This window comes from Capra hircus, chromosome 16 (genome assembly GCF_001704415.2).
Source record: "Capra hircus breed San Clemente chromosome 16, ASM170441v1, whole genome shotgun sequence".
Classification (NCBI taxonomy): domain Eukaryota; kingdom Metazoa; phylum Chordata; class Mammalia; order Artiodactyla; family Bovidae; genus Capra; species Capra hircus.
Window position 1 is genome coordinate 79,137,056 of NC_030823.1, and position 26,826 is coordinate 79,163,881.

At 62.2% G+C, this 26,826-nt stretch overlaps 2 protein-coding genes across 2 annotated transcripts; both read left to right on the plus strand.

The window, feature by feature from the left end:
- On the plus strand, window positions 1-14,150 carry RNPEP (arginyl aminopeptidase). Its single transcript, XM_018060876.1, has 11 exons — window positions 1-478; window positions 5,669-5,809; window positions 6,068-6,216; window positions 7,365-7,481; window positions 7,901-8,136; window positions 9,737-9,850; window positions 10,468-10,580; window positions 10,693-10,801; window positions 11,502-11,726; window positions 12,650-12,792; window positions 13,654-14,150. Exons 1-11 carry the CDS (start codon window positions 38-40, stop codon window positions 13,810-13,812), a joined length of 1,947 nt encoding a protein of 648 aa, XP_017916365.1. The 5' UTR covers window positions 1-37; the 3' UTR covers window positions 13,813-14,150.
- On the plus strand, window positions 16,773-22,217 carry ELF3 (E74 like ETS transcription factor 3). Its single transcript, XM_018060877.1, has 9 exons — window positions 16,773-16,919; window positions 17,272-17,442; window positions 17,670-17,891; window positions 17,985-18,080; window positions 18,172-18,291; window positions 18,446-18,535; window positions 18,664-18,780; window positions 20,850-21,045; window positions 21,503-22,217. Exons 2-9 carry the CDS (start codon window positions 17,280-17,282, stop codon window positions 21,615-21,617), a joined length of 1,119 nt encoding a protein of 372 aa, XP_017916366.1. The 5' UTR covers window positions 16,773-16,919; window positions 17,272-17,279; the 3' UTR covers window positions 21,618-22,217.

Genomic DNA, 26,826 nt, shown 5'->3' on the forward strand with positions numbered 1-26,826 from the left:
GCCTGCGGCGGACCGGCGGCAGCAGCGGCGCGGGGCCATGGCGGCCGGCGAGCCTGAGGCCGGCGGACGGGCGCTGCGCGCGGCGCAGGCCGAGGACGTGGCGTCGGCCTCCAGCTTCCGCTCCTTCGAGCTGCTGCACCTGCACTTGGACCTGCGGGCCGAGTTCGGGCCTCCGGGGCCAGGCCCGGGCAGCCGCGGGCTGAGCGGCTCGGCGGTGCTGGACTTGCGCTGCCGGGCGCCCGGCGGCGCCGCGGAGCTGCGGCTGGACTCGCACCCGTGCGTAGACGTGACCGCGGCGGCCCTGCGGCGGGGGCGGCCGGAGCCGGGGCGGCCCGAGCCGGAGCCCGAGCCGGTGTCGGTGTGCGCGCAGCCGTTCTCGCACTACGGCCAGGCCCTGTGCTTGCACTTCCCGCAGCCCTGCGCCGCAGGCGAGCTCCTGCAGGTGCGGATCACCTACCGCGTCGGCGAGGGACCCGGGGTGAGTACCCGCAGCCCCCGCGCCTCCTCGTGCAGGCGCGCCTCCACCGCCTCCCCGCCCCTCGCCCCTCCTCGGCCAGGTGACTCTCCACCCCGCGCCTCTGGTCCTGCTGGTCTTCAGCCAGATGCCTCCGCCCCCTCCCCGCCGTCTCTAGCCCCCTGCGTCCTCCAGGCTGGACAGCAGACGGTTCCCGAGCTGAGTTTAGGGCTGTCGGTGCGCCCAGCCTGGGCTGGGCCCTGGTGGTGCTCTGCTCGGGGGCAGCCCTGAAGATGCCGGCTCGTTAGGCGCTGCTGACTCAGCCCTTTGTTGCAGGTGCCCATCTAGTGCCGGGGGCTGGAACAGCTCTGAGACTGGGCACTTACTGTTTATTGTTTCCTCCTGGATGTGATGAACAAAAGAATTTGAGTAAAAATGAGAACCAGAATTAGGGTGGACCAGGCTTTGTAACTGGTGGGCTGCAGTCCATGGGGTCGCTAAGGGTCGGACACGACTGAGCAACTTCACTTTCACTTTCCTGCATTGGAGAAGGAAATGGCAACCCACTCCAGTGTTCTTGCCTGGAGAATCCCAGGGAAGGGGGAGCCTGGTGGGAGTCGGACACGACTGAAGCAACTTAGCAGCAGCAGCAGCAGGCTCTAGTAATTGGCTTTCTCACTGTCGACTCTTAAATTCTAAACGGGGGTGGGGGAGGTGGGGCAAGTGTAGCAGTTGGAGAGAGTGTCTGGTGGGTCCCTCGGTGAGAGTCGCGGCCCCTCTCCGGTGGGAAGCCTGCCCTTCTGGTGTCCCGTCCCCTTTTGCTCTTAGAACTGGCTGCAGGGGGCATCTCTGTCTCCGTCTTTCACTGTCAGGGAGGCCCATGAACCTTAAGATAGAGCTTGTTTGAAAACCTAAAGTCCAGAGCAATGTGGACTGACCTCTAAGGCAAAGGGAAAACCCCGGCCTCTGCGGGTAACTTGCTGTGCAGGAAGACATGGAACGCATGGAAACGTGTTTGGTTGCTCTGTTATACTCCGGTTCCCGGTTGGGGGCAGAAATTAAGTACAGTAATTGAAAAAAATTAGGCCTCCTGGGCTTGCCTACCAAAAGTGGCACCTGAAGTTGAATTTCAGAATTAAACAGCTTTCATTTAAGACTTGAAGGCAGACACCCATGCTCCCCGGAGAGCTGTCCTTTGCCCTGTGGAGGTCCCCAGTGGGCACAGTTCCTATTCCGCTGTCCCCGGGGGGCGCTCACCTTGGTCACTGTGGGCCACGGCGTCTCCTGGATTTGATTCTGCCGTGTGTCCTGCCAGCCCCCTTTGTTCTCTTCTCTTCATGCCATTAAAACAAAAACAAGCAAAACTCAAGCAAAGAGGATGAGTAAGGGATTGTGGCTGAGGGGATGAGAGTCATTGTTTACCCAGCTGAGCCTGACAGCAGTTGTCTTTATTTAAGTCCTAACACGGTGCCTAGGACCTCTGACTGCCGACTCATTATGCTTGTTTCCATGAGTAGGATTTATTTTTTTTTTACTGTTTAGATTACCAGGAAAAATGAGCATATAGGACAGTTTCCATAAACCCCCAACACACACCACACACACACCCCCCCACACACATACACACCACACACACAACACCACCACCACCATCCCCCTTATTACCGGCTTACAAGTGGGATACACTTGTTACAATTAATGAGCCAGTTCAGTTCAGTTCAGTTCATTCACGCAGTCGTGTCCAACTCTTTGCAACCCCATGAATCACAGCACACCAGGCCTCCCTGTCATCACCATCTCCCGGAGTTCACTCAGACTCACATCCATTGAGTCCGTGATGCCATCCAGCCATCTCATCCTCTGTCATCAGAGGATCCTCCCAGCATCAGAATCTTTTCCAATGAGTCAGCTCTTCACATGAGGTGGCCAAAGTACTGGAGCTTCAGCTTTAGCATCATTCCTTCCAAAGAAATCCCAGGGCTGATCTGCTTCAGAATGGACTGGTTGGATCTCCTTGCAGTCCAAGGGACTCTCAAGAGTCTTCTCCAACACCACAGTTCAAAACATCAATTCTTCTGCGCTCAGCTTTCTTCACAGTCCAACTCTCACATCCATACATGACCACAGGAAAAACCATAGCCTTGACTAGACGGACCTTTGTTGGCAAAGTAATGTCTCTGCTTTTGAATATGCTATCTAGGTTTATCATAACTTTCCTTCCAAGGAGTAAGCGTCTTTTAATTTCATGGCTGCAGTCACCATCTGCAGTGATTTTGGAGCCCCAGAAAAATAAAGTCTAACACTGTTTCCACTATTTCCCCATCTATTTGCCATGAAGTGATGGGACCAGATGCCATGATCTTCGTTTTCTGAATGTTGAGCTTTAAGCCAACTTTTTCACTCTCCACTTTCACTTTCATCAAGAGGCTTTTTAGCTCCTCTTCACTTTCTGCCATAAGGGTGGTGTCATCTGCATATCTGAGGTTATTGATATTTCTCCCAGTAATCTTGATTCCAGCTTGTGTTTCTTCCAGCCCAGCGTTTCTCATGATGTACTCTGCATAGAAGTTAAATAAGCAGGGTGACAATATACAGCCTTGACGTACTCCTTTTCCTATTTGGAACCAGTCTGTTGTTCCATGTCCAGTTCTAACTGTTGCTTCCTGACCTGCATACAGATTTCTCAAGAGGCAGGTTAGGTGGTCTGGTATTCCCATCTCTTTCAGAATTTTCCACAGTTTCTTGTGATCCACACAGTCAAAGGCTTTGGCATAGTCAATAAAGCAGAAATAGATGTTTTTCTGGAACTCTCTTGCTTTCTCCATGATCCAGCGGATGTTGGCAATTTGATCTCTGGTTCCTCTGCCTTTTCTGAAACTAGCTTGAACATCAGGGAGTTCACGGTTCACGTATTGCTGAAGCCTGGCTTGGAGAATTTTGAGCATTACTTTACTAGCGTGTGAGATGAGTGCAGTTGTGCGGTAGTTTGAGCATTCTTTGGCATTGCCTTTCTTTGGGATTGGAATGAAGACTGACCTTTTCCAGTCCTGTGGCCACTGCTGAGTTTTCCAAATTTGCTGGCATATTGAGGGCAGCACTTTCACAGCATCATCTTCCAGGATTTGAAACAGCTCAACTGGAATTCCATCACCTCCACTAGCTTTGTTCGTAGTACTGATACCCTGTTATAAACTGGAATCTATAGTTGTTCCAGATTTCCTTAGTTTTTATTTTAAATAATTTGTTTAATTGAGCAGTTTTCATGTACAAGGTACTACTAGGGTGTTGGGTCTTTTAAATTTTTCCGTTTTATATTATGCTTGATTTACAGTGTTAATTTCAGGTGTACAGCAGCCTCAGGTTTTAAAGTGTCCTCTGCTCCAGGGTCTCATCCAGAAATCCAGGTGTGCGTCCCTCCGTCACACCTCTGTGGGCCCCTCTTGGCTGTGACGGTTCCTTAGATGTTTCTGTCTGGGTGGCTTAGGTAGTTCTGAGCAGCGGTGTGCCCCTCTGTTGGAATTTATCTTTTGTTTTTTCTCCTGATGAGATTGGGGTTATGAAGTTTGCTTGTTTTTGATAGACTATTTTCCTTAGAGCAGTTTCGGTTTCCCAGCAACGTTGAAGGGAAGTTCGTAGAGATGAGGTATCGCTTCTCTAATGTCATATTGAGGGCAATGGTCTCGGCCTCTGTGCCGGCCTCTAGTCACCCGGCTGAAGCAGAGCTGGTTGGGGTCTGCACGGGATGTCTCTCTCCCCTGCCCCCACTTCCGTCTTACTGGACTCTGGATGGAGACTTGTTACAGTTTGCGCGTGCACATACACACACACACACACACGAGCACACACGCAAAGAAAACCTCGCTTCCCAACGTGTCTCCCTTATGCCTCTCATAAACCAGTCTCAGCGCCTCTGTGGTTTAAGCCCTTCACCACACACAGCTGCCCGGCCCCACGGAAGCCACATTCCCCGCCTGCCCGTGCTGCTCCCGCCTCCTGGACATCATCTCCCTTCCTTCCGGCTGTTTAAACCCTGCCCGCTGTTGAGGGTGCAGCCTGGGGATTTTGCTTCCACTGTGAGACCCTCCTGGGGCCCCTCAGCCCTCTTCTGACTTTTCCGTGGTGTCTGCTGCTGACACAGGCTCCTCAGCCACACGCGGCATCCATGTTAGACGCGAGCCCTGCTGTGGGCAGAGTTTGGGTTTGTGATAATGGCTCAGATGTGCCCTCGATGAAGGGCTGGCAGAAGACAACTCAGGAATCGCAGCCGGGGGCGTCCCTGGGGGTCCAGTGGCTAAGACTCCACATTCCCAGTGCAGGGGGCTGGGGTTCGATTCCTGCTCAGGAAACTAGGTCTTGCACACTGTAACTAAAACGATCCCACGTGCTGCAGCTAAGACCAGGGACAGCCAAGGAACAAATAAGCAAATGTTTCGGGGGGGAGATCATAGCCAGCGCCTGTAATGTGCAGCACGCTGACTCTCCTGCTTCGGCAGGTGGGTTCTTTATCGTTGGCACCCCCTGGGCAGCCCAGAACACACTTACTCTGAAAGGGTGAATCTCAGGAGCGGAGGACACCCATTGGCCAGACTCCTTGCTGTTAGCGCCTGCTTTTCTGTGTCTTTTATCACAAGGTGAAGAACAGCTTCTTCAGCGTTTGTGTTTTGGTGAGGACACAGGAGGGAGGCAGGACCGGGGGCTGGAGGCAGCTCGGGAATTCTTGAGGCCCAGGGACACACGCGGAGCAGGCCCCGGCACCCCACTGCAGGACTCCTGCCTGGGAAATCCCATGGGCGGAGGAGCCTGGTGGGCTGCAGTCCAGGGGGTCACTAAGAGTCGGGCTCGACTGAACGACTTCACTTTCCCTGTTCACTTTCATGCATTGGAGAAGGAAATGGCAACCCACTCCAGTGTTCTTGCCTGGAGAATCTCAGGGACGGGGGAGCCTGGTGGGCTGCCGTCTACGGGGTCGCACAGAGTCGGACACGACTGAAGCGACTTAGCAGCAGCAGCAGCAGGGACACATGAGGAGTGACCCCTTGGTGGTGTCTGCCCCAGGAGGTGGACGTCCGGCCGTGGCCTGGACTCCTGGGGGATTAAGCGTGCCTGGCTGGCAGAGGGTCTCGAATGTTTCTGGAAGTCCCCTGCAGCCCACGTGGCTGCGCCTGCCTGGAGCCTCGGGGCTGTAGGCTCTGAGCGGCGCGCCCCTCCCCGCAGGTGTGCTGGCTGGCTCCGGAGCAGACGGCGGGAAGGAAGAAGCCGTTCGCCTACACCCAGGGCCAGGCTGTCCTGAACCGAGCCTTCTTCCCATGCTTCGACACCCCCGCCGTGAAGTCCAGATACTCCGCTCTCCTCGAGGTGAGGGGGCCGCGCGTCCCTGCCCTGGGGATTGGAATGGTCGTCTCCATCAGGTCACCCTTCAGGGGACGCTTACAGACCCTCTGAAGAACTCCGCCTGCGGAAGTTTTATCTGTGCTAAACCCCATCAGTTGAGCCCTAGTTTCTGGAAGCCTCTGTACGTCAGGTGGGCTGCAGGCCGCCGCTGTCACCGGGCAGGTTGCTGATGGACAGTAGCCTCTGTCCGGGTGAGGCCTCGCCAGCATTCTCTGTCCTCAGGTCCCAGACGGCTTCACTGCCGTGATGAGTGCTGACACCTGGGAGCAGCGAGGCCCCAGTAAGTTCTTCTTCCAGATGAGTCATCCGATCCCCTCCTACCTCATAGCCTTGGCCATCGGAGATCTGGTTTCGGCTGAAGTTGGACCCAGGTAGGAGACCAGGAGCCCGGAGGCAAGACTGGACCAGCCTCCAGGCAAGGGGGCCTCTGGCCAGTGCACAGGCCTGTCGGGGGGCTCTTGAGGCGGTGTCGGCCTGCCCCGAGTCCGGGCCTTTCTGCGGCACAGGGCGCAGCCTGAGGGCGTCGGAGGACTGTGCTTTACCCCTCCTCCCTCCCATCCTGTGCTGAGACCCCGTCTTGCCGTGTCCTGGCCCCGTGCAGGGACGGCTCTGAGCTCAGGCGGCAGTTTTAGGAGGTCACCTTCTAGCTACAATGTGCGCTTTCTTATCGCTACCAAATCTCCCTGCCTTCTCTGGCACTTAATTCCTGGAAACACCCGCCTTGCCATCACCGTCTCCCTCCCAGGAGGCCCGAGGATGCTCTCCCCTGTCTGCTCCAGACGCAGAAGCCCAGGCCTGGGCTGACTCTGTGAAGGGAGGGGCTTTAGTGGAGGTGAATAAGGAGTTCACCTTATCAGGGTCCCCAAAGAGAAGTTGACCGGGAGCCTGGGTCCTCCTGCCCGTCATCCTGCCCGCCGGCGCTTTGTCCCGCAGTGGGAGGCGCAGTTGGACGTGGCTCTCCTGGTGGCGACCTGTCCTTCGTTCTGCCGGCCTTGGAGGTGCTGGCCGGGCGCCAGGCCTCAGACAGGGCTCAGTAGCGGCATCGGCGCCACGTGCCTCCGCTCTTGCGGTCAGAGGGAGCCCTGGGCGGGCCCTGTTGGCCTCCGCTTCCAGCCACGGGCTCTGGGCAGCCCTGGGCCTGCGAGGGGAGGGCTCCCTTCCTGGTGGACAGGGCAGTGGGTGACCGGAGGCACGTCAGCCCGCAGCTGTGGGAAAGCAGAGGAGGAGAGGGGCGTCTTCTAGGGGTTCCTCCTGTCAGGGTCTGTTAGGAAAAGGACGAGCTGGTGTGGAGCAAGAACAGTCTGAAGACACCGGGCAGATGGGGAGCTGGGGGGGCAGGCCTGCTGCCTGCAGGAGCCCCGGGGCCCTCCCAGGTGGGGCCGGCCCTCCGGCTGTGGGTGGGCCTCGCCTCTGCCCTGGGTCGCCTGCCCATGGGCTCGCTGGCTCTCTGGGAGGCTGAAGCCGGCTGATCCCACGGGCTCTGACCCCTGCGCCACCCTCTCTGCCCCCGTGTCTGCAGGAGCCGGGTGTGGGCTGAGCCCTGCCTCATCGACGCTGCCAAGGAGGAATACGACGGGGTCATAGAGGAGTTTCTGGCAACGGGAGAGAAGCTCTTTGGACCCTATGTGTGGGGAAGGTGAGGTGTCTCGGGGGCTTCTCGTCTACGGTTCCCGCATCCCCGGGTGCAGGGGTGGGGAGGAGAGGACAGCCAGCCTGACCCGCCGTGGCCGTGGCCGTGACCGAGGCGGGCCCAGGGTGGGCGTTTCAGGACCGCGGTGTGCAGGCGGGTGCTGGGCTGGAGGTGGGGTTGGCCGTGCGGATGCGGCTGACTTGCCTTTCCCGTCACTGGAGGCATCCCTGCTCTCTGTTTGCCGTCTTCAGACCTGAGGTCCCCCCAACAAGAGGCCCCGTCAGGCCCGCGTGGGAAGCTGGGTGTGAGGGAGCCGGTCTCGTCCCTCCTGGAAGGGCTGGCAGAGGGGGTCCCTGGGACGGGGTGCTGGGGACCGCCTGGTGGTGGGAGGGAGCCACACCCCCTGTGACCGCCCGCCCCGGCAGGTACGACGTGCTCTTCATGCCCCCGTCCTTCCCGTTCGGGGGGATGGAGAACCCCTGCCTGACCTTCGTCACGCCCTGCCTTCTGGCCGGAGACCGCTCCCTGGCCGATGTCATCATCCATGAGATCGCTCACAGCTGGTTTGGGAACCTGGTGACCAACGCCACCTGGGGGGAGTTCTGGCTGAATGAAGGCTTCACCATGTATGCCCAGAGGAGGATCTCCTCCCTTCTGTTTGGTGAGTCGCTGCGGGGACCCGTCTCCCCGTTCGGGGCCCGCCAGGCTCCCTCTGGGGTGTCCGGGGGCCGCGGTGCAGGGAGCCCCGGGACCGCGGGCTCACGGCAGTCGCTCTCGTCACTGTTCTGCCGCACTGCGGTCACGGACCAGCAGGGCCCGGGGGCTGAGGGAGTCCTGGGCGGTCCAGTTGGCCGGGGCGCCTGGTGCTGGGCATGCCTCCCGTCGGGGTGAGGCCGCTGTGCCCCGCCCCCCCCCCCGGCCTCAGTGACCCAGGTGCGCGTCACGCTCCGAGGGCCTGGCCAGGGCACTCTCACCTCCGCGTTTCGCTGGACACCTGGTGCCAGCCTTGACCGGGTGCTTCGCTCACCGCCTGCACTGCTGTGGACGATGCTGTTTTCCCCTCTGATGCGTAGTTCACAAGGCAGAGAGGGCTGGGAGTGTGCTCACCGCCACTTAGCAACTGAAGGCAGACCCTCAGGTTGCGCCCAGCCATGCTTTTGAAATTCCCAGCACCGTCTCTTTATTGAAAGCCCACAGGGTATAGGTGCTTTTGGTTTTTTTTATTCTTTCTGTGATTAAAATCTATCTTGGTGTATATGGGAAAATACACAGCAAAACATTTACCTGACGTCTCGCCATTTGGAAAGGATCGGCGGGCACCCTTTCCGATTTATTAGTAGTTCCCTGTGTGTGTGTGAGTCATCAGGCCAGATGGCTTCAGACCTGTCGTTTTTCCATTAGCCTAGTAAAGTTAAGCGCTCTCCTGAGTCATTGAATTTTCTTGCACGGATGCAGAAGAATTCAAATAAATTCATAATTTATCCCGTCAGCCTCCAGTTGTACGTTGGTCTGTAATTTTCTTTTTTTTTTTTAAACAAACAAACAAAAAAATCTTAATTTTTTTTGTTGTTGCTGTTTTGGCCACACCTGGGACATGTGGGATCTAAGTTCCCGACCAAGAATTGAACCCACGCCCTTGCAGTTGAAGCACACTCTTAACCACTGAATCGTCAGGGAAGTCCCTCATTTTTCCAACAAAGTAATATTCTGATAAACATCTTTACATAGGTTCACATGTATCTCAGATGATTTCAATAAATTCCTTGAAACATGCTTGTCAGGACTTGAACATTTTAAAGACCTTTTTTTTTTTTAAGACATATTGTCTCCTGCTTCCCAGAAAGTTTGTAGAGGTTTATTCTCTCATCAGTGGGCACGGAGCAGGCAGTCTCAGCTGCTGGGAGCCCCCAGTGTTCCATGCTGGGCCCTGACGCGGGCGGGCTGCCGCCCCAGGTCAGAGCATCTCACGGGACAGTGTGCCTGGCGCCCACCGTCCTGCCAGGAGACAGGGGCCCAAGGAAAGGCTTGGCTGAGAGTTTCTTCTAGGCAATACGAACAGTCAGATGGGAAGGTCAGACTCCCGTCTCTGCAGACACATCACGCTGCACGGAAGGCCCCTGTCAGAGGGACTGTGTGTGGGAGAGAGGCCGAGGGGTCGGCTGGCCACAGCCTCTCTGCCCACGGTCCCCAGGGAGCACCCTGGCTCACAGGGCACCTTGGGGAGGCGCACGTGAGGTGCCAGCCCCTCTTCTGCCCCACAGGGCCTGCCTACACCTGCTTGGAAGCCGCCACTGGCCGGGCACTGCTGCGGCAGCACATGGACGTCACGGGCGAGGACCACCCGCTGAACAAGCTGCGCGTGAGGATCGAGCCAGGTCAGGGCCCTCCCGCCCCGCCGTGGGCCAGAGCCCTGGGGCTCTGCCGGCGCACCCCGGTCCCTCGGGAGAGAGGAGCCCCCCAGGCCCTCCGAGCTGCTCCGGCCAGTCCCGAGCGACTCCGCGTTGCCCTGCTTGTCCAGGTCCCTGTCGCTCTCGAGGGCCTTTGCCGCCCCCTGTCCTTGGTCAGCTCAGTCCCTGGGGGTTTGTAGAATGAGGTCGCCTGTCCTTACAGAGGGGCGTGACCCAGAAAGCCCGTGACTGCTCTGAGGTCATGGGTTTTTGTTTCCTAACATTGTTATTTCCACGTGTGACTGACTGAAACCTTTCTGTGCAATTGAGGCCTCTGACTCCAATGGAGAGCTCCCTGTAGACGGACTCCAGAGCACCTGCAGAAACCCCCACTGTTCCGGTGGGCGGCCACACGGGGGCGTGACCGTGGGGGCTGGGAAGACCCCATGAACACAGCAACCCCGGGCTGCTCCTGTCGTCCCTCTCGAGACCCTGGAGACAGGTCGGGAAGGATCAGGAGCACTCCTGGCCGCGCTGCCCTGGAGAGCTGGAGCTGGTCTCTCCACGGCTGCTCTGAAGCTCTGAACCCAGAGCTTTCTCTGCAGGGGTCGACCCGGATGACACCTACAACGAGACCCCCTACGAGAAAGGCTTCTGCTTTGTCTCCTACCTGGCCCACCTGGTGGGTGATCAGGACCAGTTTGACGACTTCCTCAAGGTAATCAGCTCGAGGTGAGGGGGTCGGTGGGGGCGGAGGAGCCTTGGGGACCCCACTGAGGGGGCAGTGGGGGCTCTGGGCAGCTGACCATGCCGCCCCTTCGTCCTCACAGGCCTACGTGGACGAATTCAAGTTCCAAAGCATCTTAGCTGACGACTTCCTGGACTTCTTCCTGGACTATTTCCCTGAGCTGAAGAAACAGAGGGTGGATTCCATCCCGGGTGAGGAGAGGAGCCAGCCCATGGCTTCCAGGAGGTCGTGGAGGGTGGGGTCTGCTTTCCGCTCTGAGGGACCAGTGTGTCCCCTGGGGGTGGTGCTTCGGGGTGGCTCCAGGGCCCCACAGAAGGACCTCCGCCACCCCCGCTTCCTTTCCCCCATTCGGCCTTTCTCCTCCCCTCTGCCCTCGATTCCCTGTCTCTGAGACACAGTCAGACCCTGAGCCCTGCCCAGGCCGCTGGTGCCCAAGGGGCTCCCCGGGCAGGACCGGAGCAGCTGCCCTGCCTGGGGAGCCGGTGGGAGGCCTGCTTCCTGAGTGCGAGCGTGGCCTGTGGCCCTGAGGCTTGCCCTTGCTCCCTGCTCTTTGCTGGGCCCCAGCCAGCCAGCTCCCCCGCCGGCTGGGAGGGCAGGACCCCCCTGGCTGCTGGGGGCGGGACCCCGGAGCCCAGGAGCATCAGCATAGCTGCTCTGCTCGTGGGGGTGGGCTGTGCTCCTTGTCCTGAGGGCTCATTTCTGCGCAGAACAGGCCCAGGTGGGAAGGGGGGCAGCTGGGGCTGTAGGCGTCAGGGGGCTGGGCAGAGCAGGTAGGCCTGTAGTGGGGGAGGACTTGGGGCGGGTGGAGATGGGAGGTCTTGGGAGCTGCCTGGGCGGGCTGGCTGGGGCACTGCCGGGGAGTTCTGACGGGTCTTCTCTTCTGCCAAGCAGGATTTGAGTTTGATCGCTGGTTGGACACGCCGGGCTGGCCGCCTTACCTCCCGGACCTCTCCCCCGGGGACTCACTCATGAGGCCGGCCGAGGAGCTGGCCCAGCTGTGGGCGGCCGAGGAGCTGGACCCAAGGGCCATCAACGCCGTGTCCACCTCTGCCTGGAAGACCTACCAGCTGGTGTACTTCCTGGATAAGATCCTGGAGAAGTCACCGCTCCCCCCCGGTGAGGAACGGCCGGGCTGTTGGGTAGGGGGGGCGGGTCAGCGTGGGGTGGAGCGTCCACATGCTTCCCGGGCAGGGGCCCGCAGGGTCCTCAGCCGTGCACGGCGGTCTCCCTTGCCCTGATCCCTTCCCATCCCCCTGGCTGCTCTGTGAGCCCGGGGCTCACTCAGCCGGTAGGCGGGGTGGGGGTGCAGCCCTGCCCCACCTCCGCCCTTCAGCACGAGTGCCCCGTTGCCACTCAGCCAGAAATAGTACCAAGGGCTGTGCCCCAGGAAAGCAGTTGGAGCACGATGCTGGCTAGCCGGTGCTGGTGCGAGGGGCGGCGGGCAGGGTGTCTGGGGTACACTCTGGTCTGGGGAGGAAGACCGCAGGGGGCCGGGTTGATGACTGTGTACATTTAATCCTAGTTTTTAAGAAACTTTCATTGACTAATAGTTGCTCACAGTATCGTGGTGTTCTGCGTCAGCGTGAATCTGCCACAAGTACACATGCGTCCCGTCCATCTCGAACTTTCCTCCCGCCCCGCTGATACTCTCGCTTTAATGCCTGTTCTGCTTGCTTTTATGGCTGCACTGGATCTGAGTTTCCGCGTCCGAACTCTTGAGTTGCGGCACGTGGGAACTACTTCCCCAGGCAGGGGTCAAACCTGGGCCCCCTGCTTCAGAAGCGCAGGGTCTTGAGCACTAGCCCACCAGGGACGTCCTCCTCTGTGTGATATCAAGGGAAGGTGGTTGGAAGAGCTGTGGAGTTGGGGCAAGCACACGTCCAGGGCGCGACCGCGTCGGGCCCAAAGGCGCAGGATGAGTGGGCGCCTAAAGCCCTCGGAGCCGTGGGTCTGGAGCCCCTGGTGGGCTGCGGGAGACACGCGCCTCCTCGGCGTGGGGCTCTGCTGGCAGTCTTTCAAGACTCGTTTCTTTTCTCCAGGGAACGTGAAGAAACTTGGAGAGACGTACCCAAAGATCTCAAACGCACAGAACGCGGAGCTGCGGCTGCGATGGGGCCAGATTGTCCTCAAGAACGACCACCGGGAGGACTTCTGGAAAGTGAGGGAATTCCTGCGCAGCCAGGTGGGTGCCCCCGACCCCCTGCCCCCCGGGCACATGGCAGGCAGGGCCCTGCGGGCCCCCTCTCTGGGGCAAAGGGCCTGGCAGGTTCCGAGAGCAGGCCGTAGTGCCGCCCTGCGGGGAGACGGCCCAGCTTGTGCATCTGTGCAGGTCAGCTGGAGGGGCCCAAGGGGAGGGCCTGCTCAGTGTTGACTGGACGCTGGGAGGGAGGCAAGACGGGTCATGCGTCAGCCGGGCCAGTCTGGGGGAGAGACCAGCGGCTAGAAGCGAGGGAAGTTGAGCAAAGGGTCTGGCCGCCTGGGGAGGCGTGTGCCTGAGGGTTCAGAGGCCAGCCGGCCTGCTGGGGAGGTCGTTCCCTGAGACTCTGAGCCCCCTGAGCCCCTGAGCCCCCTGCCTCGGGGATCAGCTTCCTGTGTGAGCGTCCAGTGCGGATGTGGGGGCGCGGCTTCCTTCTTGGCTGCGGCTGGTCCTCCGGAGCCCCGTTTGAGGGTTAGGCACTGCGGTCCTGGCCGTGTGCTAATGCCTCGGAGCTCTGACCTCTTGGAGCTCTGAGGTGTGGAGCCTGCGTGCCCACCCCACTCGGTTCTGTCCAGTGTGGACATATCCCGGAGGGTGACTGTGGAGACGTAGCAGTGTGGGTCTGTGGCCTCTGAAAAGATTCCAGAACACGAAGCCTCGTGTCTGGGAAGCCCCCCACCCCTTCCAGCACTGAAATCCACATCCCTTCGGGCACTGGGGCAACAGGAGGCTGGGCCGCAGACCCACTGGGCTGTTAGACGGGCCCCCGGGCAGGGGCTGGGGCCGCAGACCCTTGAGCTGGCCGGCAGGCCCCGACAGGCCCTGAGCACGAACTGTCACTCACAGGGGAAGCAAAAGTACACCCTCCCGCTGTACCACGCCATGATGGCGGGCAGCGAGGCCGCCCAGACCCTCGCCAAGGAGACCTTTGCGGCCACGGCTCCCCAGCTGCACAGCAACGTGGTCCACTACGTCCAGCAGATTGTGGAGCCCCTGGGCAGGTAGAGGCTCCCTCCCCGGCCTCTGCGGGCTCGGCGCACAGCAGCTGCTCCAGGTCAAGGCCCTACGAGGGCACCTGTTCCCCGACCCCGATGCTGGGCTTCTGCTCTGATGGGCCGGCCTGGACCCAGCCTGTGACCGAGAACCTCCCTGCTCCCTGGGCTGGGGGTGGCAGGCCTCCCCACCGCACCAGGGTCGGGAGAGCAGGAAGGGTTTTCTTTCTTCTTTCTTTTTGTATTCTTTAATTTCTTTTTGCTGATTCTTGAAATACTGTGCCAAGGGCTGATTTCTGGAGATTCTTTTTCAGGTTTAATCATTATTTTAATAAATATTTTTAAATGAAAGGTGTTTTGGTGGCTGAAATTCCTTCTCTCAGGCCCTCCTCTGTTCTCAGCAGGTCAGGGCAGGACGTTCTCCCCGTCCTTCAGGGGCCCGGGCTGGAGGTGGGGTGCCCCTGAGCTGTGAGGAGCAGGGCCACACGGGGCTCTGCGGGAAGAGTGTCCCCGTCAGCAGTGGCCACTCTCCCGGAGGGGGCAGGCCCTCCTCTGCAGGCCTCGCCCGCCCCTCTGTGACGCACTGCAGGTGGCTGAGCCCTGGAGTGTTTCCTCTGCTCCCGCGGGTCCCGGGTCTTCAGCTCAGTGTGTGGTCAGAAGCAGTCTGCCCAGAACTTCACCCCAAGCTCTGAGTGATTTCCACGTGGGGATCTAAGCAGTCAGCAACCCGGGGTGAGGGTGACGGAGGAGCACGCAAATATCCAGTAGCTCTTCCTAGACCCGGCCTCCGTACTGGCGGCGAGGCCCATGGAGGACCCCACCCCATCCAGCAAACCGTCTCCTCGGCTGGCCAGGGCTGCCCCGGCTGCTGTGATAGGCGAGGACTGCCGTGGCCCCCGGACCCCTCAACGTCCAGGCGCTCAGCCTCGGTTCCGTGTGGACACCGAGGACCCTGAGGACCCCTGTGCTCCGCTCAGCGTCCAGGCGCTCAGCCTCGGTTCCATGGGGGCACCAAGGACCCGGAGGACCCCTGTGCCCCGCTCAGCGTCCAGGCGCTCAGCCTCGGTTCCGTGTGGACACCGAGGACCCTGAGGACCCCTGTGCCCCGCTCAGCGTCCAGGCGCTCAGCCTCGGTTCCATGGGGGCACCGAGGACCCGGAGGACCCCTGTGCCCCGCTCAGCGTCCAGGTGCTCAGCCTCGGTTCCGTGCTGACCCCGGGGTTCTGTGGACCCTGAGGCCCTTCCTCAGCCGGGGTAAAGTTCAGCGGCAGAGCAGGCACCCTGAGCTATCACTCCCCACTGCGCCCTGCCAGGGTCCCGTCTACTCTCAGAGCTCGAGGCGGGCCCGTGTGTCGTTCCTGCCCCATCCCGGAGGTGAGCTGGGCTCTGTCCAGGCAGAGAGGGTCCGGGGGGCCCTGCCCCGCACCACCCCCTGCCACAGCCCTGGCCTGGCCCCCGCCTGCCTCCACTCTCACAGGCTGACCCTGGAGGGAAGGCGCGTCTGCCTGCTCCTCCCGCACAGCCCCTGCAGGCCTGCCCTCGCCAAGGCCCTCCTGGGTCACAGCCACAGCCGCTGCCCTGGAGGGCCGGCTCAGGAGCACGTGAGCGTGAGCCGTCCTGAGGCTGGAGCCGGTTCGCCCACATTCCAGGACTGGGGTAGAGGGCGTGCCTCGGGCTGTGGGGGAGGCTGCCTGGAGGGCTGGGGAGCTCTCCCCTGCAACCCGCCCCCCTTCACCCCGGTCTGGCCTGGCCCCCCACGTCTGGGCCGAGGGAAGGGCTGGGACCTCAGTGCCGGAGAGGGGCATCTGTCCTACCGGGGGTTAAAGCAAGGTGGGGGTGTCCTCACTCGGGAGACTGAGCGGGTGGCCGCCCCAGCCCTGGTGCTGACCAAGGAGGGCGGCGAGGGGTGCTCAGATGTCGCGTCTCTGATGCGTTAAAAAAACGTCCGGAGGAGACTCAGGGCTATTAGGCCCACAGAGCCTTGTCTTCAAGGGTGGGAAATGGAGGAGACCCCTGGCTGCCCCCCACGCAGGCCTGCGTGGTCTCGGGACAGCCCTTGTGGTTACGAATGAGCTCATGGAGGGGCCGTGGGTCGGAGGGGTCCCCTGCCCACAGGGAGGGCGAGGGCGTCTGCGGGGAGCACCAGCTGGGGATTCAGACCTCAGCCCCACTTCACCAGCCCCCCTGGCCCGGGCGAGTCTGTGGGCCGCCAGCTGCCACCTTGAGGGCCCTGCTGAGGGTCAGATGGGGCCTGCTCCCTGAAGAGCACCCAGCTGGGCCCGGGGAGCCGGGCCTCTGACGCTAGGGGGCAGCAGGCCTATGCCGGTCAGGCTACGCAGAGGGGTAAACACGGCCGCACGGGTCTGGCCCCTCGCTCGGTGGCCCCAGAGGCAGCTCTGTCGGGGACAGTGGGGGGGTCCTTCTGACAGCGCCAGGGCCCCCAGACCCGGCTGCAGCAACCCTGAGGCTCAGGTGGCGTCAGGCAGGCCGGGGGTGCCGAGACCTTGCCCCCGGCCTCCTGCCAGCGGTGGGCCCGTGGCTGGGGCCCTGCGGCCGCCCATCCAGCAGCCCTGACTGTTGCCCCAGACCTCCGCGCCCTCCCTGCCTACCTGCCTGCCCTAGTCCTCAGACCTGCAGGTAGCCTTCCTGACCCAGCCCTGACCCCCGTCCCCTCCCCTCCCCTCTGCCCAGCCCCGGCCTGGCCCCCCTGAGGAATTTCCTGAGCAGAGAGGGCACATGCCCACCCGGGGCCGCCCGCCCAGGCCGCTGCCCCAGAGGGCGAGGGTGACGGACCTGACAATCATTAAACCAGCCAGGCCTGACTTCCCAGCACCGGCGGCCTGGACCCCAGCCAAGTGGCACAAAGTATGCAAATCACCTGGGCCAGGAGCCCCGTCTAAAGGCCAGGAAATCCCCTCGGCCAATGAGCCGCCAGCTCAGGTTACCGCGGGCGCCTATAAAGGCCCGGGTGCGGGCGGAGCTCCAAAGCCCCTACTGAGCGCGCTGCGAGCGCGGCCGGAGCCTCGGCTACAGGCTACCTGGCTACCTGGTGGGGCCCCTTCCCCTGGATCTCCTCTGCCGGCAGCCCCTGGCCTGCCTGCCACACCCTCAGCTGCCACGGTAGGACCCCCGCCTGGCCCGGGGGATGGGGAGGGGCGGCGGAGCTCAGTTCTGAATCTGCGCAAGCGGGAGTGCCCGGCCGTGTCCTGACGGCAAGGGAAGGACGCAGTGGCCGTGATGGCCGGTCACACCCGCAGACCCAGGCGGGCAGAGCAGGGAGCCCGGCCTGGTGCCCTGCTCGCCACACGCTCTCACCCCGCTCTGAGACCTTGGAGCCTCTTTGGAGGAGAGCTTGTCCCAAGACAGGCTGACCTTCCCGCCCTTGGGGCTCTAACTGCCCCAGGCCTGGTGGGAGCAGGATGGCCCGCGGGTGAGGCAGGGTGCCGGCCTCACCAGCCTCCCCTGCTCCCAGGGAGCCCCATGGCTGCGACCTGTGAGATCAGCAACGTTTTCAGCAACTACTTCAGCACCATGTACAGCTCGGACGACCCCACTCTCGCCTCTGTGCCCCCTGCGCCCACCTTTGGGGCCGATGACCTGGTGCTGGCCCTGGGCAGCCCGCAGGTGGCCCTAGAGGGCTCAGGTGGGTCTCAGGAGGGGCTGGGCATTTGGGGCGAGAGCCTGGGACGGGGAGGGATCGGGCAGGGGGCGGGCTGGGGTGTTGGGGCTTGGGGGTACCTGCCTGGGGGGGTGCTGGCCAGGGTGCCGTGAGCACCACCACCTGCCCCCATCCTGGTCGGGGGGGGAACCCCGGGAATCCCCAGCGGGTGCCAGAGGGGGCTGACCCTTGACTGTGCCGGCCCCTTGCAGAGAAGGCCAGCTGGCTGGGGGAGCAGCCCCAGTTGTGGTCCAAAGCGCAGGTCCTGGACTGGGTCAGCTACCAGGCGGAGCGGCACAGGTGTGACCCTGGCACCATCGACCTCTCACGCTGCGAGCTGGACGGGGCGGCCCTGTGCCGCTGCGCACCCGAGGAGCTGCGCCTGCTGTTCGGACCCCTGGGGGACCAGCTCTACTCACAGCTCTGGGACCTCAGTGAGTACCCCTACCCCGCCAGGGAGGCTGGTTGCCCCGGGGAGGGGAAGGAAGGGGAGCCGACTCTCTGGGCTCTGACCCCCTCATCCTCAGCTTCCAGCTTCCCCGACGAGCTCAGCTGGATCATGGAGCTTCTGGAGAAGGACAGCCTGGCCCTCCAGGAGCCTCTTGGGGAGCAAGGCCCCTTTGGTGAGAGCCCCTCCTCCATCCTTCCCCAGCCTGACGGCCCCCCAGCTGGGAGAGCCAGGGCCCCTCTGACCACTCACCCCCTGCCCCCCAGACCAGGAGAGCCCCTTCGCCCAGGAGATGCTCGAGGACTGTAGGCAGGCCAGCCCCACCTGCCCAGGCAGCTTTGGCGCGGGGGCGCCCTCCCCAGGCAGCTCCGACGTCTCCACCACAGGTGAGCCCTCCCTCAGGCGTCTGCCCGCCGCCGCCCTCCCGGATGTCCTGAGCCCTGATCTCTACGGGCCACCACCCCCCAGGCTTTCTGAGAGGACGGGCCCTGGCTGGGCAGTGCTTGGGCTGCCAGGGGCTCACTCTGGCCTGCCCCCCAGGGACTGGCGCGTCTCAGAGCCCCCATGCCTCGGACTCTGGTGGAAGTGACGTGGACTTGGACGCCCCAGACAGCAAGCTCTTTCCTGGGGGTGAGCAGAGGGATCCTCCTGGCCCCCGAGGGTGCCCCCTCCCCTGCTCTCCTCTAGGGTTTCCTGGAGGGAGGCTGCCCCCCAGCCCCCAGCCCTCCCACTCCTGACCTTCCGCCCCACCCCTCCAGATGGCTTTCCTGACTACAAGAAGGGGGAGCTTAAGCACGGCAAGCGGAAAAGGGGCCGGCCCCGAAAGCTGAGCAAAGAGTCCCGAGAGTGTCTGGAAGGCAAGAAGAGCAAGCATGGTGAGCGGGCGCCCAAGGGTGGGTGGGCCACATTGTGGGGGGCCCTGGGCTGGGGGCTAGGTGAGGCGGGCTGGCCCTCTCTCCTCCTGATTGGGGCCCTCCATGTGCTAAGGCCACGGGCCCAGCGTGCAAGTGGGTCATATGCTAATGGCCGAGCCTGGCCAGGGGGTCCTGTGTGGGGGCAGCAATGGCTACAGGAGGAAGGCCTCGGGCTGGACTCCAGCCTTCCTGCCTGAGGGACACACTGCTGGTGGTGCGGGCAGGCTCAGGCATGGACTGAGGCTTGGCCGCTGGAGGCCCCGCCCCCTGAGGGCTCTGCAGGGGTGGGCCTGCCACACCAAGCCCTTACCTGCTGGCCTCAGGCCATCAGTGGGCTCCCGCCCCTGGAGCTACCAGGAGGGTCCCACAGCTCACTCCCCTCCACACACAGGGGGCCTGTTTGCTTCTGGGGTCAGTCTTTCAAGAAGCTGTCCCTCGTCCCCTGGGCAGGGGCCAGCTCCGTCCCCTTCCTGCTGAGCTCTCACCACCCACTGGTGTATTTGCTTTTTCACCGTTACTCCTCCAAACTGTGAGCTCCCTAAAGTGGCGCCACTGTGTCTCAACGGCTCTCGTATCCCAGCTAGACGTTGATCAGTCTTTGAGCAGGTTAAACCTCTGTGCCATGTGACACATGGTCTTCCTGGAGCTCCCCTGGCTGTCTAGTGGGGCAGGCAAGGAGGGAGGCAGCCATCAGAAGACAGTGTTGGGCCAGGCAGGGAGGCAGCCATCAGTAGACAGTGTTGGGCCAGGCAGGGAGGCAGCCATCAGTAGACAGTGTTGGGCCAGGCAGGGAGGCAGCCATCAGTAGACAGTGTTGGGCCAGGCCGGGAGGCAGCCATCAGTAGACAGTGTTGGGCCAGGCCGGGAGGCAGCCATCAGTAGACAGTGTTGGGCCAGGCCGGGAGGCAGCCATCAGTAGACAGTGTTGGGCCAGGCCGGGAGGCAGCCATCAGTAGACAGTGTTGGGCCAGGCCGGGAGGCAGCCATCAGTAGATCTTGTGCTGGGCCAGGCCAGGAGGCAGCCATCAGTAGACTGTTGGACCAGGTGGGGAGGCAGCCATCAGTAGACAGTGTTGGGCCAGGCAGGGAGGCAGCCATCAGTAGACAGTGTTGGGCCAGGCCGGGAGGCAGCCATCAGTAGACAGTGTTGGGCCAGGCCGGGAGGCAGCCATCAGTAGACAGTGTTGGGCCAGGCCGGGAGGCAGCCATCAGTAGACAGTGTTGGGCCAGGCCGGGAGGCAGCCATCAGTAGATCTTGTGCTGGGCCAGGCCAGGAGGCAGCCATCAGTAGACTGTTGGACCAGGTGGGGAGGCAGCCATCAGTAGACAGTGTTGGGCCAGGCAGGGAGGCAGCCATCAGTAGACAGTGTTGGGCCAGATGGGGAGGCAGCCATCAGTAGATCTTGTGCTGGGCCAGGCCAAGAGGCAGCCATCAGTAGACTGTTGGACCAGGTGGGGAGGCAGCCATCAGTAGACAGTGTTGGACCAGGTAGGGAGGCAGCCATCAGTAGATCTTGTGCTGGGCCAGGCTAGGAGGCAGCCATCAGTAGACAGTGTTGGGCCAGGCCAGGAGGCAGCCATCAGTAGAGAGTGTTGGGCCAGGCAGGGAGGCAGCCATCAGTAGACTGTTGGACCAGGTGGGGAGGCAGCCATCAGTAGACAGTGTTGGGCCAGGTTGGGGGCAGCCATCAGTAGACAGTGTTGGGCCAGGCCGGGAGGCAGCCATCAGTAGACAGTGTTGGGCCAGGCAGGGAGGCAGCCATCAGTAGACGGTGTTGGGCCAGGCAGGGAGGCAGCCATCAGTAGACGGTGTTGGACCAGGCCAGGAGGCAGCCATCAGTAGACAGTGTTGGACCAGGCAGGGAGGCAGCCATCAGTAGACAGTGTTGGGCCAGGCCGGGAGGCAGCCATCAGTAGACAGTGTTGGGCCAGGTTGGGGGCAGCCATCAGTAGACAGTGTGCTGGGCCAGGTGGCAGTTGGGGGAGCCACAGGTGTCTGGGCTGCTGACTGATGGAGCTTGGCCTTGTAGCCCCCAGAGGCACCCACCTGTGGGAATTCATCCGTGACATCCTCATCCACCCGGAGCTCAACGAGGGCCTCATGAAGTGGGAGAACCGGCAAGAGGGCGTCTTCAAGTTCCTGCGCTCAGAGGCCGTGGCCCAGCTGTGGGGCCAGAAGAAGAAGAACAGCAGCATGACCTACGAGAAGCTGAGCAGAGCCATGAGGTGGGCAGCTGCAGGCGCCGTCAGGGTCCTACCCCTCAGGCCGGCGTGAGTCCCCTACGGCAAGGAGTCGCAGGGCCTGCCCCTCGTGCGGACGAGCGATGGCCTGGTTTGCAGCTGGCTGGCCTGCAGCACACACTGAGCTTGGTCTGATGGGTGTTTCTATCTGCAAGGCTTGTCCCGTGAAAGGCACTTGTGGGCATTAACCCTGGTCCACACCATTGAAGTAATTAAGCTGCTTGTCTCTGGACCTCAGTTTCCTCCCAAGTTTCCTCCAGCCCCCAGACCACACTGCTCCATGCAGAGTCCCGGGGAGGGTCAGGTGTCCCCCACAGAGCCCAGGGTGAGGGAATGAAGGCTCTTCCCGTGCAGGATGTGGTTCAGGCCCATGTCCCCTGGGCCAGAGCCCAGCAGGCAGGTCGGCTCCTGCCCGGCACCTCTGACCACCTGTCCCCCTCAGGTACTACTACAAGCGGGAGATCCTCGAGCGGGTGGATGGCCGGAGACTTGTCTACAAGTTCGGCAGGAACTCCAGCGGCTGGAAGGAGGAGGAGGTGGTGGGACACAGGAACTGAGGGTCGGACCAACCCTGCAACCATCCTCAACGTGAAGTGCAGCCCCTGGGAGGACCGCCCGGCCGTCGGGGCACGCAGCCCATGCCTTGGAGAGTAGCTGAGGCCCTGGGTCCCGTCAACGTCATCCTGGCCGCTGGGGCCAGTGGCCTCTGCGGTCTGCCCTCCTTTTGGAATTACAAACCTGGAGTTTGAGGTGACCGTGCACTGGCCTTCACTGCAGGTGCAGCCCCTCCTGTCTGATTGGACCTCATTGGACCCCAGCTGGGGACGCCTGCCTCCTGCAGAGGCTGGATGGGCCGAGGAGGCCAAGGGCCCCGGGCCTTGAGAGGGGGCCCCTCTCTCTGGACTGGCTTCCTCCTCCCTCCTTGGACTCCGCGGGCAGGGGTCAGGGCACTCCCTAATTTATGTGCTATAAATACGGACATGTACATAGAAATCTATTTTTTTCTAAGACGTTCCCTTCCCACGCCTCCCATGCTGGGCACTGGTGCCATACTGACTGTTCGAGGCCCTCGGCTGGGCCGGTGAGGTGTGGGGCTCCTGGTTCTCTCCCCGTGTGAGGGGAGCACTCCAATAAAGTGCCTTCTGGCCTTTTCCTAACCTTTGTCTTAGCGACCTGTGCACTAAGCTCTGCAGCTCTGGCCTGGATGCAGGCAGCAGGGTTGGGAAAGGGGACCAGGGCAGGGCTCTGCTGGCCGGAGGTGAAGGCGGGGCAGACCCTGGGGTGGGCTCCACGTCCCAGAGCTGAGGCTCCAGGGCACAGGCCTGCCAGCTGGTGCTGGAATTAGGTGAGGCCATCCTGCAGACAAGGCACCGGCCGGGTGACCTGAACTGAACCAGGCCTCTGCTGCCCGCTTCCCACATTGGGCCAGTGTGCACCGCATCCGCTGAGGAGTCGGGGGTGCGTGTCCAGCCTCATGGAGCAGAGGTTGTGCCTTCCAGCCGAGTTGACGGCAGGCTAAATAACCGTCAGATAAATTCAAGCTTTTGTTTTCAGACGTGGAATCAGTTATGAGCTCGTGGAGGGAAAAATGAAGCAAGAAGAGCGCTTGAGACCCCAGAGGCCCTGCCCCTGTGACCCCTGCCCTGTGACCCCTCCCCACGAGGCCCTCCCCACGAGGCCCTGCCCCTGTGACCCCCTCCCCAGGAGGAAGACTGCTCCACGGCCCCAGGGACTCGGCCAAGGTCATGGTGAGATGCTGGCTCCCAGCGGCTTCTCCAGGGTCGGGGCTTGGCAGCGGGTTGCGGATGTCGCAGCTCTGTGCACAGGACAGTGCTTCTGGGTTCTGAGGGCTGTCCTGGGCGTCCTCCTGAAGTTTCCCCGTGGGGCCAACAATTTCCTGTCAGCACTTTAGAAGGCCACTTTGTGGGTCTGAAAGGCTCTTTAGTTGTCTTAGAAATACCAGATTATTCACTAAGGGAATGTGGGTAAGGAAGGGATCAGAGGAAAACACATGTGTGCATGCATCTACACGTGTGAGTGTGTACATGCGTGTGCGTGTGTGTGCATGTGTGTGCACACGTGTTGGGGAGGGCTCACTCACCCTGGAGGACAGGACCTGGGAGAGGAGGGTGGGGAAGTGGTCGGGAGCGGAGGGAGCTGTGGGAGCCCTTTGGGTAGAGGTGTCCCTTCTGAAGGGGGCCCGTGGCCGGGGCGGGCGGGAGTTTAGCCTCCAGCCGTCCCACTTCAGTGTGTCTGCTGTCCGCTGGGGTCCCGGCCCAACAACCACTTCATTTCTTGAGAATGTCTGTGCTAGGCACTGTGCTCACTGTCTTCACACCCTCGGAGGGGCTGCCTGGCTGCCTGCGTCCCTTCTGAGACTGGGCCTGGGCGCCCAGGACCCCTGCCCCCCGGAGGCGCAGGTGAGGGTCTGCTAGGCAGGAGCGCCAGACCCGCCCTTCCTCCTGTGCCAAAGGGCCCAGGCAGCTGCGCCCACAGTGCGCCGACCTTTGTCCCGCCGTTTGCAGTTTATGGGGCGCTTTCCTCCTCCTTTATCTGCTCCAAGCCGCCCCACAGCCTTCAGAGGGGACTGGGCGGCCCGGGCCCTGCGGGGCTGGACGCTGACCCAAGGTCAGAGGCAGAGACAGGGGGTGACCCCGAGGCGAGCGGGGCTCTTGCCGGCCCTGGGGGGTGACTGGGGCAGGGCTCGCCCCCTCCACAGGGGTGTGTCTGCCTCAGGACACTGCCCTCTCCCCACCCGGGACCAGCAGAGCCCATCGCAGCCCCAGGCAGCCTGGCCCCAGGGCGTGGCCACCCCTTCCCTCCCCCGAGGGGTGGGGGTGCTGCTGGAGGGGGAGGGAGCCCCTCCGCGTGTGGCTGTGGGGGAGGGCCGGCCTCGACCGGCTCCCCTCCCTGCCTGGCTGGGGGCTGCTCATCTGCCTTGATTCCTTTCACTGTTTACACCCTCTTGCCCTCAGGGGCTGTGGGGCCTCCAGGCAAGGCCAGGCTTACTCATCTCAGGCCTCCCCAGGCCTGGCAGAGCAGGGCTCGATAAATATTTGTCAGGCTGGCCCGTGCCTCTCCCCGCCTGCCACCACCTCCCCTGTGTGCACACACACTCACACCACCTCCCCTGTGTGCACACACACCACGGACCCCCAGCTGACAGCCGCACCACTCACACACAGGTCACAGCCTCAGCCTGCCCCACCCCTGCCACCTCCCTCTGCACGCACGCGTGCGCACACACACACACACACACACACACAGCCCCCAGCCTCAGCCTGCCCCAGCCCCCAGCCCAGCCCGTTACTCACCAGCTCCCCTCCTCCCCCATTTTTTCCTTCCCCGTGTTTGAAAGCCTCTCTCTCCCTTCCTCCCCCTAGGTGGGCTCAGGTCTCCCCACACCCAGGTCGGCCCCAGTGCAAAATGAATGCCCGAGTTAAGAATTATTCAAAACAAAAAAATTATTAGCGACCCTAAGTGGCAACAGCCTATTCGGCCCAGGGACCCTGCGGGCTGCCAGCCCCTCACCCCACCCCGAGCCTCCCCTACAGCGGCCTCTGCACAGCAGGACAGGAACATGCTGCTGCCGAGTCCTTACAAGCAGAACAATTTCCAGAGTAACGGGGTAGGGGCTTCTCCTAAGAAATAGAAGGTCTCGCCACGCTGCACCGGCTGCCCGCAGGACCACCGTCTGGGGAGGCAGAGCCCAGCCCACAGCCTCCGTCAGTCCCGCCAAGCTGGCGGGACAGAGCTGTGCCCACCCCCACCTACTGCTTCCCAACAAGTAGCTCCGGCACCCCTCTACCTGCAGTCAATCAGTCAGCCGGGGGTGGGGCCTCACGGGGGTGGGCTACAGACACTGTGAGGGGCAGGCCGAGCTTCTCACCTCAAGACCTTTTCCAGCCCAGTCGCTGCACGACGGACCCAGTCCCTCATGCACCCTGGGATATGGGCAACCTCTGAGCTGGTTCCCAAGGGCCCCCTGCCCAGCAGTGTTGTCCTGGTCTGGCCCCTCCCCTCTGATTCATCCATCCAAGTGTTAATCACTCAGTTGTGTCCAACTCTTTGCGACCCCATGGACTGTAGCCCACTGGGCTCCTCTGTCCACGGGACTCTCCAGGTCAGAATACTGCAGTGGGTGTCCATTTCCTTCTCCAGGGGATCTTCCCATCCCACGGGTCGAACCTGGGTCTCCTGCATTGCAGGCGGATTCTTTACCATCTGAGCCACCAGGGAAGCCCGACTCTTCCCCAAACTGACGTCTCTTCAGGAGGAACAGTGCCCTAGGGGAGTCCTGCCTCATAACCCACCACCAGTGACTGTGGGACAGGGCCCTGGATCCAGGTGAATGGGCCCCATTTTGTAGATGGGGACACTGAGGCTCAGAGGAGGTCGGCGACTTGCTCACAGACACAGGGCGTGTGGGCACGCAGGTGCAGCTCAGCCCTCAGCACCAGCGGCGTCCGTCATGAACTCCTCCTCTCACCGAACGTCTGCGACGCCCTGGGCTGTGTGCTGGGCACCCGGGAGGGGAGGGCCACCCAGGACTGCAGAGCCCCAGGGATCCCAGAGCGCAGGCCTCCCAGCTGGGGAGCCTGCCACCCTGGCTCCCGGCCCCCTTCCTCAGCCCCTTGGCCAGGGGCCAGGCAGCGTGCCTGGGGCAGGGCTCTGGCAGAGGGGGTTGGGGGACGCTTCCCGGGGATCCTGCGGGAGCAGAGAGTATGTCTTTGAGACCCCTTGGGAGCCTCCTCATTCCTGTCCTGACGCCCCTCCCCCGCGCACAACAGCCAGCAGACGCCGCCCGCCCCATCTCCTGCCTGGAGTTCCTGCCACCAGCGCACCCCCACCCCTGCAGCCTGCAGTTGCTATGACAACCGATGGCTGGTCCTGGTCTCAGGATGCTGTGCCTGGGCCTCATGGAGCTCCTCTGGGGCCCAGTATGCAATGGACAGCCCAGCAGGTGTGGGGGGACGGTTTCCATGGCAACGCACAAGCCGAGCCCACGTGGGAGGCATCGCCTTCTTGCCCTGGTCTCTGTCAGCTGGGAGCTGGCCTCTGACTTCACCAAGTCCAGTTCCAGGCTGAGTCCTGGATCAGGTGCTTCCTCCTGCCCCTCCAGCTGGAAGCCCACCCCCACTCCCAGCTGACCTCGTCCTGACCAGCCAAAGTGCAGAGAAGGGAGACATTCTCTTTGAAGGGAACCCAGAGCCCCCAGCACTTGAGAATAGGGAAGCCCCCAAGGGTCCTGGATGATTAGGGCTGCCAGGCCCCCCCGGAATTGACCAGGACCCCAGGACAGAGGTCCTGCGGCTGAGCCATGAAGGGACCTTGGTCCTGAGCATGGAGGAGGAGACCTCCACCCCGCACCGCCCCCCCCGGGGTTCTGTGGGCCAGGGCGAGTGTGACTGCCAGCCTGGGTCTGGCAGACTCCAGGCGGGCCGGACGGGCGTCCAGGCCCCAGGGGGCGCCTTGACAGGTAGGAGGGGCGGGGCCCCCTTCCCAAGGCCCATACCTCTGCGGGACCCCCCGTCCACCCCCACCAGGACCCTGGGTTTCCTGCTGTGGGGCCCCACACTTGTTGGAACCACATGCGCCTGCTCAGTCAGTCCCCAAAGCAGCAGGGCTGGCGGGCAGGCGTGAGTGCCCAGCCTGTGCGCCAGTCCTGACCCCGCCGCAGCCTGCGGAGTGGTCCTGGTCGAGCGCGTTTCTCTATGACACAGAGGCAGTGGCAGCACCGGATTCGGAGGGGCAGATGGGACACGA

Excerpts from the sequence above, each read along its gene's own strand:
- RNPEP (XM_018060876.1), top strand. The coding sequence starts at position 38 with ATGGCGGCCGGCGAGCCTGAGGCCGGCGGACGGGCGCTGCGCGCGGCG. Across the intron at positions 8,137-9,736 it reads GATCTCCTCCCTTCTGTTTG|GGCCTGCCTACACCTGCTTG; the intron begins GTGAGTCGCTGC and ends TCTGCCCCACAG. Across the intron at positions 10,581-10,692 it reads AGTTTGACGACTTCCTCAAG|GCCTACGTGGACGAATTCAA; the intron begins GTAATCAGCTCG and ends TCGTCCTCACAG.
- ELF3 (XM_018060877.1), top strand. The coding sequence starts at position 17,280 with ATGGCTGCGACCTGTGAGATCAGCAACGTTTTCAGCAACTACTTCAGC. Across the intron at positions 18,081-18,171 it reads TGGGGAGCAAGGCCCCTTTG|ACCAGGAGAGCCCCTTCGCC; the intron begins GTGAGAGCCCCT and ends CCTGCCCCCCAG. Across the intron at positions 18,536-18,663 it reads CAGCAAGCTCTTTCCTGGGG|ATGGCTTTCCTGACTACAAG; the intron begins GTGAGCAGAGGG and ends CCACCCCTCCAG.